The sequence below is a fragment of the Pelodiscus sinensis genome, chromosome 7, assembly GCF_049634645.1.
Source record: "Pelodiscus sinensis isolate JC-2024 chromosome 7, ASM4963464v1, whole genome shotgun sequence".
Lineage (NCBI taxonomy): Eukaryota > Metazoa > Chordata > Testudines > Trionychidae > Pelodiscus > Pelodiscus sinensis.
The window spans coordinates 57,710,785-57,732,793 of record NC_134717.1 but is presented as its reverse complement, the minus strand read 5'-3'; the positions used below and the strand labels follow the sequence as shown (position 1 = coordinate 57,732,793).

At 46.6% G+C, this 22,009-nt stretch overlaps 1 protein-coding gene across 10 annotated transcripts in view; it reads right to left on the bottom strand.

Annotated features, from left to right (window-relative positions):
• Window positions 1–22,009, bottom strand: part of UNC80 (unc-80 subunit of NALCN channel complex) — a 178,480-nt gene that overhangs the window by 128,509 nt on the left and 27,962 nt on the right. For 9 of the 10 annotated variants that reach the window (XM_075933921.1, XM_075933922.1, XM_075933912.1 and 6 more), the window contains exons 9-14: window positions 17,450–17,584; window positions 16,710–16,932; window positions 14,833–14,973; window positions 9,330–9,598; window positions 5,240–5,617; window positions 3,564–3,710 (exon numbers count right to left, since the gene is read on the bottom strand). In XM_075933921.1, coding sequence (XP_075790036.1) covers window positions 3,564–3,710; window positions 5,240–5,617; window positions 9,330–9,598; window positions 14,833–14,973; window positions 16,710–16,932; window positions 17,450–17,584 — 1,293 coding nt within the window. The remainder of the gene's footprint in view (window positions 1–3,563; window positions 3,711–5,239; window positions 5,618–9,329; window positions 9,599–14,832; window positions 14,974–16,709; window positions 16,933–17,449; window positions 17,585–22,009) is intronic. The other variant, XM_075933915.1, reaches the window with a different exon arrangement.

Here is a 22,009-nt window from a genome sequence, read left to right as displayed (position 1 = left end):
GCTGATACCAAACATACTAGTAGGAGCCATCACACCATATTAGCTTTTGGATCTGATGTTAAATCAAGCTTACTCCTTTCCTCCTCTTGCAGCCCTCTAAATGGAAGTTAAAATTACACTGCAGCTGAAATGACTAGGAACCCATTTACCCTGGCCAATATTTACAGTATAAATATTAAGAAAAGAGGCTCTTTTGAAGGGGCTTCAGATTTTGAGCCTCTGGCCCATATCCAGCCCTCTTCCTGTGTTTATCTGGGTCTAATAACCAACTCAGATTCTGCAGACTGCAAACTTCTATTTTAAAAAAATCAGTATTGACTCTTTATTGCAAAGTTAATCATCCCCATGTGACCCAATGCCAAAACCCTGATGTAAATCTGAAGAGATGAGCAAACTGTCCTATTTCTTGCAATGTGCACTTGGTTCTGATGCCTAGTGGTAATAGTGTCATTTTCAAATAACTTGGATGCACAATTTTGCATGCAGTTACCACAGTGGTGCATCCAAAACAGCCTAGCCAAATAACAGTAGAAATAGCAATCATCCCAAGACTCCACTATAAATCTCTTTCCATAAAGACCATAGCATGTCCCACTGAGGCTACTGGGATTATTCACATAATTAAACTTAAGCATGTTCCAAAGTGTTTTACTGGAGCAGGCCTAAAAGATGTAAAACTTAGCCTTAATTTTACTAACTATAAGTTTGGTTGCTATGTACAGATCATTGTGGATCCTTATTCTTTGTGTGAACCTCCCACTGCCATCATTGGCTTTTCTGCCACCCAATGATGGCTGGACATGACACTAGCATTGTAGCCTGGTCTCTCTGGTATCATAACTGCAAACAGAATTTAGGCCACTCCACAGAGTGGGTCTGATAGCCTTGTTCTAAGGCATGATCCAATTCACACTAAGTCCTGGGAAAGGCTCCCATTAATGTCAACAGACTTTGGATTAGGCCTCTACTGTTCAAGAGTATAACGTGAAGTACTGCTGACTGCATTGTGGATGCTATATTTGCCCACATAGTCACCATCAGAATCTTCCTTACTGCTTTGGAAAGCATTTTGGAGAAGCGTGTGCAGGAAGACACTATAGAAAAAGAAATTATTTTCTATTTTTTTCTTAGTTTTACATCCCTGGCAGTTTGTATAGACAGGAAAATCGTGGCACAAATTACAGTGAAACAGGAGAGTTGGTGAATTAGGGTATAAAACAAAACAACAACAACAAAAACCAGCACATAGACATTTGGAATTGCCTGATGACTATTTTGTATTTTCAGTTTAAAACAAAATTCTAATTTTTGTCTCCATAAAAACAACTAGCTGGATCCTCTAGTAGAGTCCAGCTGTTCTGCATTGCACTTGTCAGCATAATCTGAATTTAAAGATGTAGAACCTAGTCTGAGGATCACACTACTGCAAAGAAGTATAGGTCTGATTTAGGGACTTATTTTTACTCTTCATTCCTGCTTCCAGTATAGTTTTGACAAGGAAGCACTGCTAGGACGTCCTTATGCCACACCAACCCTCACCTGTGTCTTTGGCCTCTTGTGGCCATTACAGCCCAGCACAAATTAAAACAACTTTTTAATTGGCCCAACCATAAGAGCAGGACCAGCCTACACAGCAGTTTTAGAATCATGGGAATGAAAAGGAGAATTTCAAACACAGGGCCAGCTACTTAGGTACTCTGTGTTCCATCCCTGGCTCAATCACAGACAATATCAAGTCATGGGCAAGGGCAAGTCACGTAGGCCTGACTTTTTAAATGTCTTTAGAGATTGCTGAGACTTAGGCATTGTAATACTAAAAGCACCAATGCCTGAAATACCTTTAAAAAGCCAGGCTTTCGTTTTTCTGAGTCTGTTAAATAAGGGTAATACTTCCCTACCATGTGTCACACACAGCTACTATGGTGATGAGGCAATAAAAGATACTTAGATATGAAGATCTGACCCAACCCAGGATAAAAATCAGCAATCAGTACCTTCAGGAGTCCAATCTTTTAAAGTTCCAGTCCTTATTCTGAGGTTTTACAGTATGAACCAGTCTCTCAGAACTGGTAAAAATGCACAGTAAGTGGCAAGGAAACATTAATCAGAACTAAAATCATGCAAACAAACTGCAAAATTAAACTGAAGGAAACAAAAATACATCTGCATTTTGCAATGCAATCTAATACTTTGAGAAATGAAACTTATCCTGATCTTGACCGGAGCTTGTCATTTTTTTGTGGCAAATAGAAAATTTATCAGAAAATGCATGTGGGGATACGGAAACTATTAAGTGAATTTTGCAAACTGTTTCAACTGAAAAAAACTATTTTGGAAATGCTGAAGCAAACAATTTGGAAAGTGTCATTTTAACTTGACATTTGAAATGTTTCATTCAACCCAAATCAAATTCTTCAGCTTTTAATTTTAGCAAGAAAAAAATCAGTTTGAAACAAACTGATTTTTTTCATGTTTTTTGGTTTGGCCACCAATCCAAAAAAAAAAAAAATCAATTATTCACTCAGCTCTAGCCTTGAACACATATCACCTTGAGGTACAGGATAAACAGCTAAACGCTTTGAATTCAAGGCTCAGTATAAAAATGCAATATACTGCATGCAAATCTACTGTCAGCTTTTAACAAACTGAGCCAGTTAACAGGCTAGGGGAATCATATAACGCTCCCTTCTCCCACTGTAGACCTGGTTTATAGCCAAGTCTCAGTCCTACCTTCACCTCCACTTTTGTGGGTACAATATACACCAGCTAACGAAGCCAATGTCAATGTCCACTGCAGCAAACATGGGGGCCAATAAAATGCATTTGTGAGACTGGAGCTTTAGAATGCTTCTGTTTGGCAGCACACTTGGCCTTGTGATTCCATTGAAAGCCTCTAGACCTGAGTTATAATTCTCTGGGATGCAATCACAGCAATACCGGAGCAATTCTGGGATCTTTATGCTGGTCAAAAGGCCAGAACCTTACTAAAGCTACCCAGTAGTGGAGGAGGAGGTCTCTTGTTGCTCTTCTGCAAAAGAATGCAGCACAAAAGCATGCCAGGCACAGAGTGAACGCTGGCTATTTGGGGATGCTGGAGCCGCCCACAAGCAGACATTCTAGGGTAGCTCGGGGCTTGTCTATACTCATGGAATTTTGTACCAACGTGACCAAGGCGATATAGTCACCATTGTAAACCTTCCCACTGTCGCCATGCTGCACCTGTGCACAAAGTGGCTCAGCTAGTGCAGTGTGTCCATGCTTTGCAAATCTGCAAGGCAGACAAGCTTCCGGGGCTGCTCTAACTTGTGCTGGGCACAAGACCTGCCCCTAGCAAGGCCAGGAATTTGGAAGATAGAAGGGTGACTTAAAGCTGTCATTGCTTCCCCTTGGCTCGGCTGCAGTGCTCAGCAGGTGCAGCGGAGATTGGGGGCCAGCATTTAATGACAACTATAATGGAAGCCATGTGGAAAAGAAGACTGGGGGGTGGGGGGGTATCAACATCAACAGGCACATTTCAGAGAGAAGGGGTAGGGGGGAGCTGGAATCTGCTTTAGTTCTCTTACATTCTCCTGGAATACCTGGTGTCTCAGACGATCTCCAGAGAGCCCTCGGTGTCCTTCTCCACAGCCATAAGCACAGCCCAGGGATTTCACTATTTTGATCAGCATTGTCAGTGCCAGTCTGTGAGTGCTTATGGGAGTGCTTTCATCCTAAGAGATGGAGAAAGGAAACCATACCATGTGACGCTGAGGTCAGGTCATTCATATCCCTTTAGCATCTGCTCAGAATTGGCTTGCAAACTATCCAATATTAGTCTGAATAGTTAAGTAATTGAAGATGCTATTGATTTCTCCTTATTCAAGCCCAGTGCCTAATCCTTTAAAAACTTTGTAGTCAGGAGCATTGTAGTCAGGTGTCAATGAGATACTTCTAAGCTTTCAATTATCTGCCAGGTGGTACGGATATGACTGTGCTGCCGCACTTATAGGGTGTGTCCACACAACATCTTAAGCTCAAAACAAGATATGCAATTTGCGCTATGCAAATTGCGTATCTTATTTCAACTGCATTTCAAAATAGCTTATTTTGAAATTTGGTGCATCTACACAGCACCAAATTTTGAAACAACAAGCTATTTTGACACATCCCTTAACCCTCATGGGTTGAGGATTATAGGGATGCCGAAACAGAATGCCCGATATCTCAAAAAATATTTCAAAATAATGGGCGCGTTTAAAAGACACAGGGTAGCTAACAGCCCTGCTGTCTAGACGTACGCATAGTGAGTACAGGTTGAACCTCTTTAGTCCAGAACTCTCTGGTCTGGAAACATCTATAGACCGGCAAGATTTTAGTTAGCCAGATGTCCATTTTTCATGGGCGTGGCCAAGTTTCCCATGGTCCCATAAAGTTTGTTTATAGCCACTAGTCCTGACTCTCAGTGTTCTGTGCTGTTATTTAGCTCTAATTTAACCCTAAATGTCTTCTAAGAGCCAGTAAACAGTGGAAGTCTAGCAGCATTACCAACAAAATATTGACCTCCCATGGTTCTGAAAATTCTCTGGTTCGAAACCGGTTAGGTCCCGAGGGTGCTCGACTAGAGAGGTTCAACCTGTGCTGCTTTACTGAAAGTAGTCCGATTGAAATCCATGGGACTACTCAAAGTATTATTGAAGTAAGTGGGGCAGAACTGAGCCCTACGGACTTCAGGGGTCAGAACCATATGCATCTAGTCAAGTTACAAAATGAAGACTGGGCGAGCGTACTGTCCCTCTCTTGCTACTTGTTTGCTTTGTGCCTCTAAGTACTACCATAAATAATAAAAAGTAGAAAAAATCAGCAATAATTTGTCCTGTTTGTTTTTAAAAAGCACTTGTACGGTATGTAAAACAGCACTTAATCAGGGCACTAGAAATACTTGTTTTATATGAAGAACACATCCATGCTAGGTCCATTAGGGCTGCTTAGCAAAGCTACTTCCCGCATGTAGCCACAGCAAAGAGCGCTCAATTTTCCAAGGCAATGCATGTACTGGGTTTGCTGTGGGTACTGCACTGACACAAATCAATATGTTTTAGTAGTGCAAAGAAAAGAAAACCTAGCCATTCCCAAAAATAGAGAGACAACAGGAAATGATAAGTGCTTGCCCACATACATCTGCACAAATACATACACAAACTTAAAATTCCTTATGCCACATGCATGTACTCTCTCTGTAGTATCTGTTACCCAAACATACCTTTTCTTGATTTTTATCATTCTTTTCATAAGGACCTCCACCTCCTCCTCCGCCACCTCCATCGGCTCCGCCACCTCCTCCTCCACCACCTCCTCCACCTCCACCTTCTTCTCCTCCCCCATCTCCAGCTCCACTGACTGGGGGGCCCCCGAATCCACAGGCTGAGCCACCTGAAGCAGCCCCCTTGAGCTGGAAGGATCCCTCACTCGGTCTCTTTTCCACAGCCTCATTTTCCTTGTTCTCACTCTTCCTTCTGACTTTCTCCACACAGGGCACCACACCAAGCTGCAGCAGGCACTCAACGATGTTCAGCGCCACATCGCAGATACGGGAGCTGATGTCATGGTTTAAAACCAAGTAAACAGCCTTCAAGACCACCTGGACAAAGAGGGCAACAACGTGTTTTGGTCAGACTCGTGTTCCGTATTGTTATTGTTTATTATCATCATTGCTTTGTATTTGTATTACCAGAGCGCGTAGGAGCTCTCATCATCTACAATCTAAATGCAAAGTCCAGCAGCAACAGGTGGGTATGCAGAACCCAAGGAAACAACGAGACAATATTGGTCATTATGATAGCCCAACAGCCTAACCGTTATCAAGTTTTTTGGTAGGCATCCCAGCAAAAGGGGGTTTTGAGGAGGGATTTTCAGGAGGACAGTGCATTTGTTTTGTGTATGTCCAGGAGGAGTATAAGGGAAGGAAGCATGAGTTTAATGAGTAGTAGATGGAGGATGGCATCACCAGCCAACAGGAAGCAGATGTCAACATTTCAAAGGTGAACGAGATGATAAAGAAGGAAGGAAGGAAGAGGCCATGAAGGGCCTCAGAAGTGAAGACGCGTAGCTTTATGTGTAATGTGAAGAGGAGGAGGAGGCAGTGGAGGGATACAAAGACGGGGTGACATGGCTGGAAGGAACACAAGCAGGACAAGATTGCACTCAAACAAGGGCTGAGAGATGGACATTGCAGTAGCTGAGATGCCACTCTATGACTGCCTGGACTAGAATTACAGCTGTGGATGGGGAGGAAAGGCCGTATCTCAGAGATGCCATGTGGAAAGAACCAGCAAGGTTTAAATATAGCCTGGATATGAAGCCCCAGAGAGAGGTCTCAGCTGAAGATGACACCCTGGTTATCGACATGAGCCACAGGCAGGATAATGGAATGATTTCAAGTGGTTAAGAAGGCGGGGAGGGGGAGTTCTTCTGGGGTGTCAAGATTAGGAGCTCTACTGTAGCCATGTTAAGCTTGGGGTGGCAGCTAGACATCCACAAGGAGGCGTCTGTGAACTAGGCTGAAACTTTAGTTTGGGCAGTAGGAGAGAAAGCCTGGAGTGGAGAGGTAGTTCTGTGAGTTATCAACAATGAAGACGGAAGTTGAACTTGTCAAAGGCAAGGCAAAGGTAAAAGAGAAGAGGACCTGAGAAGGGGACAGAGCCCTGTGGAACTCTCCCAGAAAGCTGGCAGGGAGGATGGGGAGGATCATCCTAAGAAAATGCGGAAGGAGAGATTAGAGAAGTGGGATGAGAACCAGGAGAGGTCCATCACGGAAGCCCAGGGAGGACAGAATTCCAAGACACAGCAAATACTTTAAATTCAAGGGTTTGATTTTGACTGTCTTCTTCTCCCTTAGCTAATGTGAGAGTTTGGATTCACTTCCCAACTCCATCTGCTCACTCACTCTAGGGAAGGAAGAAGGTAATGATCTTCCAGAGCCAGGAGTTTGGAGTCTGATAGACTTTGCTGAAATTCTGACAGAGATGAATCTTTTTCCCTTCAAGGCAGTCCACCTCCCTCACAGACTTCTTATCTGCTATGCCAGTGTTAGAAACCTCTGGGATAACACTAGAAACTGACTCACAGGAAGTAAAAGCAGTGTGGTCTACTTGGTAGGGCAAGTGGGAATGTAAGTCAGGGTACTAATACTGTTCTACCACTGACATGCTGTGTAAACTCCCCCTCCCAACCAACAGCTCAGCCCAGCCCACCTCTAGGTAGGAGCTCATAGGTGCTACTGTAATACAGCGATTTAATAATACAGGCAGTCCCCGACTTACGCGGATCCGACTTACGTCGGATCCGCACTTACGAACGGAGCTTTCTCGCCCCGGAAGTCGGGGCGAGAAAGCCCCGTTCGTAAGCTGCTCCGGTGCCCCTGGTCTGCTGGAGACCGTCTCCAGCAGACCAGGGGCACCGGGCGGGTTCCCGCGCTTCTGAGGCTTTGCCAGAGCAAAGCCTCGGAAGCGCGGGAACCGCTGCTGCTGCCACTTGGGTGCCGGTGCCTGTGGTCTGCTGGGGACCGTCCCCAGCAGACCACAGGCACCGGGACCCAAGCGGCAGCAGCGGGCGGGTTCCTGCGCTTCTGAGGCTTTGCCAGAGCAAAGCCTCAGAAGCGCGGGAACCCCCGCTGCTGCCGCATGAGACCCGGTGCCTGTGGTCTGCTGGGGACGGTCCCCAGCAGACCACAGGCACCCGGACTGAAGCCGCAGCCGCGGGGGGGTCCCGCGCCTCTGAGGCTTTGCCAGAGCAAAGCCTCAGAGGCGCGGGGAACCGCCGCTGCTGCCGCTTCAGTCAAAGCGGCAGCAGCGGCGGTTCCCCGCGCCTCTGAGGCTTTGCTCTGGCAAAGCCTCAGAGGCGCGGGACCCCCCCGCGGCTGCGGCTTCAGTCCGGGTGCCTGTGGTCTGCTGGGGACCGTCCCCAGCAGACCACAGGCACCCAGACTGGAGCGGCAGCAGCGGCGGTTCCCCGCGCCTCTGAGGCTTTGCTCTGGCAAAGCCTCAGAGGCGCGGGACCCCCCGCGGCTGCGGCTTCAGTCCGGGTGCCTGTGGTCTGCTGGGGACGGTCCCCAGCAGACCACAGGCACCCTGACTGAAGCCGCAGCCGCGGGGGGTCCCGCGCCTCAGAGGCTTTGCCAGAGCAAAGCCTCAGAGGCGCGGCACCCCGCTGCCACTGCGGCTCTGCTCCCCGTGTCCCTGGTCTGCTGGGGGGGGGGGGGCGCAGCTAGTGTGCTCCCCCCCCCCCAGCAGACCAGGCTTTTGTTTTGGACTCTGGGGCAGAGCAGCTGGGGCGCTGCCGATTGGTCCTGCAGCGCCCATGGGCACTACTGGACCAACCCGGCAGCACCCCAGCTGCTCTGCCCCAGGTCCTGATTCAGCCGCTGCTGGTCAGTTTCAGCAGCGGCTGAATCAGGACGTCTGGGGCAGAGCAGATGGGGTGCTGCTGGGTTGGTCCAGTAGCACCCCAGCTGCTCTGCCCCAGGCGTCCCCAAGTCAGCTTCTGCTGAAACTGACCAGCGCTGACTACAGGAAGCCCCAGGCAGAGTTGCTCTGCCCCGGGCTTCCTGGAATCAGCTGCTGATCAGTTTCAGCAGCAGCTGACTTGGGGACGCCTGGGGTTCTTAAGTTGATTCTGTATGTAAGTCAGAACTGGCGGTCAGTTTCAGCAGTGTCTGAATCTGGACGCCAGTTCCGACTTACATACAAATTCAACTTAAGAACAAACCTACAGTCCCTATCTTGTACGTAACCCGGGGACTGCCTGTAATAATAATAATAATAATATCACTGAGTATGTCAGAATCTGCAAGGTAGATGCTTATGAGCTTGACCAATCCTTTTAATTTTAATTCCAACAAGATTCTATTAAACATGAAACTGAAATGATCTCTTTTTTCATCAGGACCAACTGCAAGGACCTGCAAGGTAGAGGCACTGAGAGGAGAGAACGGTTAACTGAGGAATTCTCTGCTTCCAAACAATTTACAAGCACTTTCTCATGTCAGAGGAGAGGTCATGAATGAAAAGAAACAGAGAAGGAAATGCTTTGTTATCATTTCTTTGCTTCCCTAGGTTTCAGTCAGAACTCTATGAGTGTATTCTGCCTCAGTGCACATGTATGACTCATGTTAAGAAGAAGAAGTTGCATTACCCTTTAGTATTTTTGAATGACCTTCATGAAGTGCTGGAAGAGACAGTTATAGAAAGAGACTATGGAAAACAGACAATGTCCCTCGTCTCTCAGTTTAGCTCAATGCACAGCTGCATTGACGGAAGAGGACAGAGGCTTTTCTTATTCCTTATCACATTTACCGAAAGATCCAGCATGCCGTTCTTGTGAACAAAGTTGTTGGTTCCATCAATGTGATCCGTGTCCTCCAGGCAGCTGTAATTGATGCAGGAGTCAGTCAAACTCCGTGGGAGATTGGCACAGGCCAGCGGCTCATGAGGCATTTCTGGAATGGGCACCTGGTTACAGAGCTTCCGCATATGCTCGCTGAAGAAATCTGCGTAGCCCACGTTGAATGAGGCCAGAGTGGTGTTGAAGGTGGCCACGGTGATGGTAGAAATCTGGGATCGCACTGTAAGACAGAAAACGGGCATCTTAGCCTTTCGTGGCTCAGTTACAAAACTACCCATTCAGGCTATGCTTACTATTGTAATTAGCACCACACGCAATAATGTATTTTTTAAATTATTCCTAAATTTGTCAGCAAAAAGTATCTTAGAGATCAATTTGTAAGCCTTTCAGATACAGAGCTGAGCTAGTGCGTAACAAAATGCTCCTGAAACGAATGCATCTCAGACATGAGAAACCTGCAGAGCAGATTGGAAAAGTAAGCTCTGCCTGAAATATGTCAGCACCAGGGCCAAGGGAGACTTGCCCACCCTGGTTTTGATCTGACACACATCCAGCTTTTCTGGGACTGCTCAGAATTGTTCAGAGAGGGACGTCTGAAAATGAATCCCAAAGGCTCACTTCATACCATGCAAATACATCTTCCTCTACTAACGGCGTATGCCTGGGAGCTCACTCACAGGACAGGTGTTCCTATGCAAGGAGTAGCAAGCTGGTGCAACACCGCGAGCACTAACAATCGCTAGAGGTACTGCTCCAAATTATCCACAAGAGCCTCCCAAAGGAGAGAGAGGGAGAGGGGCTCTTTCCTATTAAGCCACCTCTGCCGTAACTAGCAAAGCTGGATCCAACAACAACACCCTGCACCCTTCCAAAAGGTGCAGCAGCCGCTGCATCCCTAGCCTGGGCCTGGGAGCACTCCAATTTGCTCCCCAAGGAGGGCTGTGCTTCAAGCCTACATATCTAAAACTAATTCCAAACCATTCAATTCCAGGCCTCCGCTTGGAATCTGGGGTAGGGTTGCCAGGTGTCGGTTTTCGCCTGGATTGTCCATTATTCAGGCCCCCCGTCCAGTAACAAAAAAACCCAGAAACTTCCGGACCTGTGAAATGTCTGGTATTTCCTGTTTCCCTCAGACGGAAGCCACGTCTGGCAGGGGCAGGGGAGTGAGGAGAGCGGCAGAGGCATAGTTAAGGGGACACTTGCCCCCGGACACCACACTAGGGGGGAGCTGGGGTGGGAATGGTGCGCACGCTGCTCTGGCCCATGTGACCCTTTGAGCAGAGACCCAGGAGCTGGCCACATGATGCCTCCCTTTACACTGTGAGCCGAGGCAGCCGGGCCGGTGGCAGGAGCAGTGACTTTAAAAGTAAGATTTCCTTACACAGCCACCCTGTTCCTCCGGTGACTGGCTCTGCACGAGGAGAGGAGGGAGATTTGATTGGGGTGGGGCACTCCCGGTGCTGGAGATGTCTGGGTCAGGGGGAGGGGTGAGTGCGCTGAGATGGGGGATGCTGTGGAGGGCCTGGCTCTGGGGCAGGGGTGAGTGAATTGGGATGGGGGACCCTGTAGGGGGCCTGGCTCTGAGGCAGGGGTGAGTGCACTGGGCTGGGGAGAGTTGGGGGGCCTGGCGGGCCTGGCTCAGGGGGAGGGGGGAGTGCATTGGGGATTAGTGTGTGGCCCCAAACTGGAGGGAGTGATGTAAGATGCGGTACAAGCTCTCCCCTCCTTCCAGAGTCAGACTCATCACTTCCTCCCTCTCCCCCCCCACAACAACTTTGGTCTCTCTCTTGTTTTTTTCCTCAACAGAATTTTTTCCCAGTGGTTTTTTTTTCTTTCTTTCTTTTTTTTTTAGGGTGTTCAGTATTTTTGTTAAACCATCTGGCAACCCTAATCTGGGGGCTCAAATGAACTAAAGCAAGAAAACAATTCAACGAAGTCTGTGATCTTCACTGGGTCTCAGTGGGTATTGCAGGGCCTTCTCCCACTCAAAGGCATATCAAGCCTTTAGAAGGCTCAACATTTGGTGTCTTCATGATGTTGATGACACCTTGCTCTACACCTCCATCTTTATGGACACGGCCGAGCAATGTACACAGCATCGGAATGACATCAGCTGCAGTGTGACCCAGAGAAGGGATGACTGTGGGTAAAACAGGTGGAAGGAGTGGGAGATATACCAGACAAGGGTAGAGTTTCGAGAGGGTAGGGAGGGCAGCAGCCAGGTGTGAGAGGCTGCACAGAATGCAAGTACTTTCCTCTCACTCCCTGACAGTCTGGGGAATGGGATAAAGAGCAAGCTGCATTCCGGTGTGCACGGCTGCTCCCCACCTTACCCTCCCGAAACTTCGCCCTTGATATGAGGCATCTTGACTCAAGGTGTACAGCTGTTTTTTACTACGCAGGTCTTTCCCTTGAAGCCATGTCTGGAATATTCACGTTACAGCAGGGGTCAGGACTTTATCAAGTGAGAAGTGTTGTGTCGCAACCCTCCCTGAGCCCAGGGAGACAGTGTAGCTCAGCCCTCAGTTCCATGGCTAAAAGCTGAATTGTTTTCTTTCAATACAGGCAGTCCCCGAGTTACGCAGATCCGACTTACGTCAGATCCGCAGTTATGAACGGGGCCCTTCCTCTCCCTGGTCTCCAGCAGACCAGGGAGAGGAAGCAAAGCGGCGGAACACGCGGCCAGCTGACAGGCCAGACGCGTCTGGGCTGTCAGCTGGCCGCGTGCTCCGCTCTGCTCCCCCTCCCCCTAGTCTGCAGACCAGGGGGAGCAGAGCAGAGCAGAGCAGAGCAGAGCAGAGCAGAGCAGAGCGGCGGAACACGCGGCCAGCTGACAGCCCAGACACGTCTGGGCTGTCAGCTGGCTGCGTGTTCCGCCGCTCTGCTCTGCTCTGCTCCTCCTCCCCCTCCCCCTGGTCTGCAGACCAGGGGCAGGGGGAGCAGAGCGGAGCACGCGGCCAGCTGACAGCCCAGACGCGTCTGGGCTGTCAGCTGGCCGCGTGTTCCGCCGCTCTGCTCTGCTCTGCTCTGCTCCCCCTCCCCTTGGTCTGCAGACCAGGGGGAGGGGGAGCAGAGCAGAGCAGAGCAAAGCTGCGGAGCCCGAGGGCAGCAGGATAGCCACGGCGCGTCTGGGCTGTCCCGCTGCCCGCGTGTTCCGCCGCTTTGCTCCGGACGCCTGTGGTACAGCAGCTGGGGCGCTGCCGGTTGGTCCCGTAGCGCTGCTCTGGGCGCCACTGGACCAACCCAGCAGCACCCCAGCTGCTCTGCCCCAGGTGTCCCCAAGTCAGCAGCTGCTGAAAATGACCAGTGGCTGACTACAGGAAGCCCCTGCCCCGGGCTTCCTGGAATCAGCCGCTGATCAGTTTCAGCAGCAGCTGACTTGGGGATGCCTGGGGTTCTTAAGTTGAATCTGTATGTAAGTCAGAACTGGGTCCAGATTCAGCCACTGTTGAAACTGATCAGTTTCAGCAGTGGCTGAATCTGGACGCCAGTTCCGACTTACATACAGATTCAACTTAAGAACAAACCTACAGTCCCTATCTTGTACGTAACCCGGGGACTGCCTGTATAAGCACACTTCTCATCTACAGGTGCTGCACAAAGAGTGGGTCAACATCTGGAGGGCATTTTAACAAAAGCTGCATTTTTTTTTTACAAAACTAAATTTTGAATGAAAAACTTCATTACAATTTCAAAATTTTGAAAATGTTAGGACAGCTTTTTCTTTCCTTGCTAAAATCTTCAAAAATCACTAGGACCTTGGACGGTGGCAGCATACAAATACAAATATTAGCTAGTCCATTAAGTGCAAATAAAATGTAGAGCTTCAGTAACCTGACAAATTCTTACTTGGAGGTGGACAACAACGTCATCAGTATTTTTGAGAGTGGACTGCTACTGAGTTAATGATCTGCAGGAATACAGAGCTCCAGGATGAATGGATTTTATATTTCAGGTTTCAAAGGAAGAGTATGTTCAAATGACAAGGAGAGAGAAAATAATGGTTCAAGTGGCTAGGATATCAGCCCAGGACTTGGGTAGTGTGGATTCAATGTCCTGCTCTGTTTGTGACTTCCTGTGTGACCAAGCACAAATCATCTAGCCTCTTTGTGCCTCAGCTCTCTATCTGTAAAGATAACATTAGAGAGGTGCTCTGAGGATAACGACTGAGACATGCTCAGATACGATAGTCCTGGGGCCCATTTGAATACCATAGAAGCTCAGAGTTATAAACACCCCAGGAATGGCAGTTATTCATAACTCAGAACAGAACAAAAGTTTACAGCTAAACATTGACTTCATACAGCTTTGAAACTTTACTATACAGAAGAAAAAAACGATCCTTTCCCTTTTATTTTAGTAGTTTACGCTTAACACAGTACCATACTATATTTGCTTTATTTCTTTTTGTCTCTGATGCTGCCTGATTGTGTACTTCCATCACCAAATGAGGCGGTTAGGTTACTGGTCAGTTCGTAACTCTGTTGCTCATAATTCTGGGGTTCTACTATACCAGTGTTAGATGGGAAGTTTAAATGTTTTCTGCGCTTGGCTAAAAGAGAAGCAGCAGCTATTGATTGTGCTTGGTTCCTGCCCTCTCCACCACAAAGCAAGAAAACTTGTTAGTACTGGTAATAACAGCATCAGACTATTAATATTGAGGTGTCTTGTATAATTTTAGCAGCCCTATTATAGGAAAACTTTAGCAATGCTCTTGTCTTTTTGGTAGCTAGCTTTGTTACTGTAAGAGTAAGGAGTCTTAACTCTGATGGGGTGGGCCATATGCTGATAAGAGCAATTACACTTCTACCTCTGTGGCTTTTGCAGTGTTACATGCATATAGCATTTTTATCAACTTCCCAGAATTGCCAGCCCCAAGTACTAAAAAATTATGAGTCAGGTAAAAAAAAAAATCACAAGATTATTACTAAAAAGCCCCATGACTTCTAAGCCAAATTCTGGGTTCGGTTTCTTTGTCTTCTATCACTTGGGCCTTTAGGGTGCATCTTGGATTATTTTTCCAAGCTTTTCCTTGAAATTATGTGAGTTAGAAATAAACTTTTTAAAGGTGAAAGCTGAGATTCTTTTGCAATCTCTTGATTCCAGCAGCAGGAGCTTTTAAAAAACCATCAAAAATTGTGAGAGACCCAATGAAATCACAAGAGTTAGCAAGACTGACTTCCTGCCCTAGACTTCTGAGTAGCGTTGCTGCACACTGTTAAAAAGGTGCTGTGTCCCATCGTACACGGGGACGCACATCCTTTAAGATGAAAGACAGATACTTGTGAAAAATTATACTACAAAAAGAAGAAACAAACAATGATGTATATAGAAAAGCCAGAAAGGGAAAGAGGGAATTAGTCAGATATTAAGTAATGAAAACAATAAAACTCTCTCAGCCTCCTGATGTTCATGCTCCAAAGAGGTATTTGCTTATCATTATATTTGACGCACCTTCTTTGACTGTATTTTCTCCATGGCTGTTTGAGTGGTCAGGCAGGTCCGTAACCAGGGTGTGATGAGAGTGGGAATGTCTAGCACTCAGGCTCTCCATCTCTGTAGCTGTGTCAGAGCTCCCCCGTCTGGTGAACTTCCCTAAGGTGAACACACAAAAAATACATGTAGGCTGTGTCTAGACTGCATCCCTTTTCCGTAAAAGGGATGCAAATTAGACACATCGCAATTGCAAATGAAGTGGGGATTTAAACCCCTCCCGCTTCATTTGCATAAACATGGCTGCCGTTTTTTTCCAGCTCGGAGCTTTGTCAGAAAAAAGTGCCAGTCTAGATAGGGATCTTTCAGAAAATAAAGCCTTTTCCGAAAGATCCCTTATTCCTTTTTTTAAGAGGAATAAGGGATCTTTCGGAAAAGGCTTTATTTTCTGAAAGATCCCTGTCTAGACTGGCGCTTTTTTCCGGCAAAGCTCCGAGCCGGAAAAAAAGCGGCAGCCATGTTTATGCAAATGAAGCAGGAGGGGTTTAAATCCCCGCTTCATTTGAAATTGCAATGTGTCTAATTTGCATCCCTTTTACGGAAAAGGGATGCAGTCTAGACACAGCCGTAGTTTGCAAGTATAAGGGACACGTTAATGTTAGACGCTGAGGTGTGAGAATGGCGGATGGGGTTCGTTAAGATTAACAGAGGGGTAGCCATGTGAGTCTCAATCTGCAAAAGCGACGAGGAGTCCTGTGGCACCTTATAGACTAACAGATGTATCGGGGCATAAGCTTTCGTGGGCACAAAGACCCACTTCGTCAGATGCATTCGTCAGATGCATTAAGATTAACAAGAGTCCAAACTAGGGATGTAAAATCCCATTTAATTAGTTAACCAGTTAAACATTTTGTACATTTAACATTGACATTAAACATTTAACAGGTTAACCAATCAAATGAGGGTGGGGGGTCCAGGCTAGAGCGGCCCACCCAGCTGGAGCACCCATGCCCGCGGTGTGTCAGGCCAGGCCCACTGCAGGTGAGGAGCTGCTCCGTCCGGGTCCCGCAGGGCTGGAACAGCTGCCGGTTAACCATAACTGGTAAGCATCACTCGGTAAGAATGATTCTTACCAGTTAATTGGTTAACTGGTTAATCATTCACATCCCTCGTCCAAATCTCACCTGATTCATGTGAAACAGAGCCAAAGTGGAAAATCCTTCTTCAGGCTTTATCTATAATACCAATTTTGTCAGTCAAGGGTGTGAAAAAACAAGACATTTGGACTGACATAAGATTCAGTGACAAAAGGTCTGGTTTGGACAGCACTAAGTCAGCAGGAGAACCTCTCCTGCCAACTTAACTACTGCTGTTAATTGGATGTGGTTTAATTATGCCGGCAGGAGAGCTCTCTCCTACCTTACAGGAGAGACCTTACAGTGGTACAGCTACAGTGGTATAGCTATGCCACTGTAAGGTCTGTAGTGTAGACACAGCCCTAGCCTATGTCTAGCTACTCAAGCAAAACTCCCACTAACGCCAAGAGAAAGGTGGAGAGGCAGAAAGGAATGATGTGTTTCCTGAGTCTGAGTGGAAATATGTTTTGCCAAGTCATATTTAATGATCAGTAATAGTCTATGTAGTCATTGAAGGTCACCAGTCAGAACAACACCGTGCTTTACCTTAGAAGATGGCAGAAAGCCTATGCCATTCCTACAACAGGCATGGCAAACCACTAGTCAGGGCAAAGAACATAACCAGCCATCAAGAGGAAGGCTGCTTTGCAGTGCGACAATGCTGGAGAAATAAAGCTCCTCTGTTTCCACCCTGCTATTCTTAGAACATTCTGCAGCAGAATTATTAAAGGCTTGTAATAGTAATCCTTTCCCATTGGTCACCTAATATAGCAGTTTGCCAGCCTCCTCTCTCAAGCCCACGCCGGTCCTCTCCAATCCCGGAGAAGCTGCCAAAGGAGAACGTGCTGCGAGTGGGCGACACATCCAAATGATCCTCATGGAGCAGGAAGGGCACCCCCATCCTTCGCTGCCGTTTCTTCCCTGTGTGGTGAAAGGGGATAGAGCCCTTGCGCTCACGCTCGCGATCCTCTTTGCGAGTCTTAAACTGTAAAAGGAAGGGGAGGGGGGTTAGAGGCCGGCAGAGGCTGCGGGGCATTTCAGTACAGTTAGCGGGGAAGGACATTACCAACAATGGACAAGCATACAGGAATCCTAAATTCTCCTTGTTCGATTAATCCTTTTTAAATATATAACATTATAGATCTTAATTTGTTTCTATAACCTTCAAAGCAAGGAAAGGGCTTTCTTGGGAGAGTGCTTCACTGATTTAGACTCAGATCTCAGGACCAGCATAGGTCCATTGAAACTGATGGAGCTGCTCTGTCATACGAGGACCTGGCTGCAAATCACCACCACTTATGGAAAATCTCATTGATTTCAATAAGAGTTTGACATAAGTAGATTTCAGCAGTGTACACACACACACACACACACACACACACACACACACACCCATCCATACGTGGAAACATGTCCATCATAAGCTTTTAGGAGTTGCACACCTGGCATGTGTATTGGCACTGGATTCTATATAAACAAAAATAAATGATTGTGCTACTCACCTTTTTAAAAATGTTCATTCCCAGGTCTGTGGAGAGATCAGGCACGGCTAACCTGCGCAGGTTGGTCAGTGACACCTTAGAAAAGGCCTCAGTGCTTAGTGATTTTTCCTCCTCATTGCACTTCACTGTGAGATCCTTCACTCCCCGAAAGAAGAGAAACATAAACAAGCAGAAATAGCAAGTAAGCAACTAAAACATCTACTACTATCCCAACAAAGGACAGCTCCAAAGGAGAAAAAACTTAATTCCATCAGACAAAACTCCACTCCCACATTTAAACAGATTTAGAACTTCAAAGATTAATAGTTTAATCTGATCGTTTATCATTCAACATGATAGCATTTTGCCACCACAAATAACATCAATGTCAGGAAGAAGCGCATTGGGCTGGGAGTCCGGAGACCTGGAGATCTCTACTCCCAGCTAGGACACTAGACCCTAGTCTACATAAGGGAGTTATTTTGAAATAACAAGCGGAGCATCTACACTACCAAGCCTGTTATTTCGAAACAATAACTCCTGCTTTCCACAAGGAATAATGCTTATTTCACAATAGCTATTTCAAAATAGTGGAACTGTGGATGCTCCATGGCTGCTATTTCGAAATAACTACTCCCCAGAGTCATTCAAAGAAATTACTCCCCAGTACTACCTGAGGCTCTAAATTGAGGTAGAACGTCCACTTTAAGGGAGCCTGCCTCAGACTAACTTCAAGGCTTCCCTGTAGTGGGGATACGCTATTTCAAAATAGTTATTTCAAGAGTTATTATTTCGAAATACATTCTTTCGAAACAATTTCCTAGTGTAGACATGCCCTAGCGTAGCATCTGAGCGTGGGCAGGCTGTTTCACCAATATACAGCTGTGGATTATTATAATTGCCTTCCCTTATGAAGTGCTTTGAAATCTATAACTGTATCAGAGCCAATTGTTAGTTTCAGCAAATATAACTAAAATATATTAAGACTAATGTTTCAGAGTTAGCATCTGAAATGTGATGAGCAGCATTTTCAACATTGTCTCCATCTAAATAACATTAAGAACTACTTGGTTTATACCATTTTAAGATTTTGTTATAGGTTCAGGCTTCTTTACATGAATAAAAAGCTGAGATTTGTACATCGGTGAGAATTCTTAATTGCAGTAATGGTGCTCAGGAATATCTTTACTTGTATGCACAACTGCTACCCCCCATATTGTTTAAAAGCCTCAGGCCTCAAAACATCCTAGGCATCCACTTATCTCTAGGCAGCCAAACCCGAGGGCTGTGTCTACACTGGGCCACTTATTCCGGAAAATCAGCCGCTTTTCTGGAATAAGCTGCGAGCTGTCTACACTGGCCCTTGAATTTCCGGAAAAGCAACGACGCTCTACTGTACAAAATCAGCCGCTATTCCGGAAAAACTATTCTGCTCCCGCTCAGGCATAAGTCCTTATTCTGGAACACTGTTCCGGAAAAGGTCCAGTGTAGACAGCCCAGTAGTCTTTTCCAGAAAAAAGCCCCCATCGCGAAAATGGCGATCGGGGCTCTTTTCTGGAAAAGCGCGTCTACATTGGCCACAGACGCTTTTCCGGAAAAAGGGCTTTTCCAGAAAAGCAGCCTGCCAATGTAGACGCTCCTTTTCCGGAAAAACTGAAAACAGAATAGTATTCCGTTTTAAGCATTTCCGGAAATTCATGCCAGTGTAGACACAGCCCTGGTGGACTGGAAACTCAGCAGATTTTCTTCTTGTGCCTCAGCTACTATAACCATATGACGGTGAGGAAGGCTTTGCTGCAGGAGGAGGCATGCTTCCAGACAAGCATGAAGACTGGCTCTGTCTGCTTGTGGTCATTAAAGATGATCTGGCACCTGACACAGGAGCAGAATGGCTAGTTCCTGTGACATGATCAAATCCCATGTAGGTAATGACATTCTGCATGACTAAATATTACTCCGTTGTTTCAGCTGGAGAAGCTTCTCTCTTCATTCCCTCGCCAGAATTACTGTGCAATGTTGCTGTGTGATGTTAAAAAAATCCTGCCTGTCACTTCAGAGATGGCTGCAGCTCACTGAGCAATGAAGTGATGTCTGCAGGTTCAGGTCCTGGCTACTTCAGGTCCCGTTCTACAAGCGTGTGTGTAACTTTACTTATAGGACTGGTCTAGGGTTGCCAGGTGTCCAGTATTCACCCAGACAGTCTGGTATTTTCGGTTCCTGTCCAGTAAAAAAATTCAGAGAATACTGGAGACCTAAAATGTTGGGTATTTTCTGAATTTTTCCCCGGTCAGGAGGTGAAAATGACGGGCACCTGGCAACCTACAAACACTCAGCGCCCAGCCTCTGCCCCCCCCCCAGCTCCCAACACCCCCAGCCCCACGACCCCAGCCCCCATGCTTACCTGGTTCCCCAAGATTGCCAGCACAAAATGGCTGCCAGCCAAAAGACCTAGGGGAAGCAATGCTTTTCCCAGGGTCTTAGCGCTCAACCGCTCCCCTGTTCCTATCCCTGCACTCACTCTTAAAGGGGACATGCTGTTTTAATGCTGTTTAATTTTAGTTTTTTTTTGTCTTAATAAGTCCTTGGAGTCCTTTTTTTTCTCAATAACTTTGGTCTCCCTCCCTTTTTTTCCCCCTTCAACAGAATTTTTTCCCGTTTTTTTTTGGGGGGGGGGGGTGTTTGGTATTTTTGTTTCAACCATTTGGCAACCCTAGACTGGTCCCTCTGAAGGCAGTGGAACTACAGGCAGTCCCCGAGTTACGCGGATCCGAATTAAGTCGGATCCGCAGTTACGAACGGGGCCCTCTCCCTGGTCTCCCAGGGCTGTCTGCTGCCCACGTGCTCCGCGGCTTGGCTCTGCTTTGCTCTGCTTTGCCCCCCCGTCCCCATGGTCTGCAGACCGGGGGGGGGAGGGCAAAGCAGAGCCAAGCCGCGGAGCGCGCGGTCAGCTGACAGCCCAGACGCGTCTTGGCTGTACGCTGCCCGTGTGTTCCGCCGCTTTGCTCCCTGTCCCCCTGGTCTGATTCCTAGAATCAGCCGCTGATCAGTTTCAGCAGCAGCTGACTTGGGGATGCCTGGGGTTCTTAAGTTGAATCTGTATGTAAGTCAGAACTGGCGTCCAGATTCAGCCGCTGTTGAAACTGATCAGTTTCAGCAGCGGCTGAATCTGGACGCCAGTTCCGACTTACATACAGATTCAACTTAAAAACAAACCTACAGTCCCTATCTTGTACGTAACTCGGGGACTGCCTGTACTCACATTAATATAGTCAAGCATGCGTTTAACTGTTTTCAGGACCAGGGCCACTGAAACTGTTTTCTCTTCATCCTGTTTTCCAGCTTTAGAGATTGATACATGATACCTCCGAGGATAGCTCTTTTTCAGGGGGAGCATTCTTTTAGTACGAGTGACATTTGGCCAAATTAGACACATGGTGTTTTACATCTGCAAATCTGATGGCAGATTACAAGTGGCACATGACAGGTAAATCCAATAAAAATTAACCAGGTTCAGTTCTGGTGCTGCACACTCTCAGCTCCCTTTAACATCTGTGGCAGCTGAGGGCACTCAGCAATTCCTGGGATTAGGCTCTTGTGTTGCAAAATGCTTTGGGATGCGTGTGGATGGAAAACACTACACAAAGTTAACTCAGGATTATTATCACTGTGCATCAGAGACTGAATCACACTGGGGTGGCAAAGAGTACCTAATCAAAAATCAGGTCCAGTTGTGCTAGAAACTATGCACACACATAGGAAATCATAACCCCTGCTCTGAAGACCAGTCAGCTATTAAAACCACTGTATCTGAATTGAGTTACACAGTCATCTTAACCATATACAGTATGGGATATAGCCTCGTTTAATGTTGAAGGCTGGTTAAAAATGTGGTTACCATCACAACAGATCTTTCAGTGAGGCTGTTCCTATATATTTTTTCTCCTATCACCCTGCATCTGCCTGTTTAGCTACCAATTCATGAGTAATGCTATCAACTTCTGAGTATTACACTTGAAACTCTTGGGTATAAATTACCATTACATCTAGTCATTTCAACTGTGCTGTTTTTATGTTTAGGGTTTTTTTTTTCTCTGAGCTCCTGCAGTGTTCTTGCAAAGCTGTACAGCTTTACAAGCCCTCAAACATTTCATTTCCTAATTCCATCCCTGTGCTGGATTCACTGCATACAGATGTACTGATGATTTTTCCTTACACTGAAATACATGTCGACTTAGACTCCTCTAATAAAGGCAGGGAGAAAGTATTTGTAGCCTTCATTCACTTGCCGCTTTGCTTAGCAACACGGATCAGGATACATAATTCTCTGCATACTGCATGAAATATTCAATATATCCTTGAGCTGTTCACTACAGCCTGAACTGAGATTCTCTCGAGATATATAAGATTCTAATCATTTGATCAGAACTAATTTGCTGCAATATGCACCAGAATTATATTTTACATTATATTTCCTATCTAAATGGCCTGCTTGACAGCCATGCTGAAGCTTAGGAATGTGGAATAAGTTACATGGCAACCTCACATAGGCTATGTCTAGACTGCAAGCCTCTTTTGAAAGAG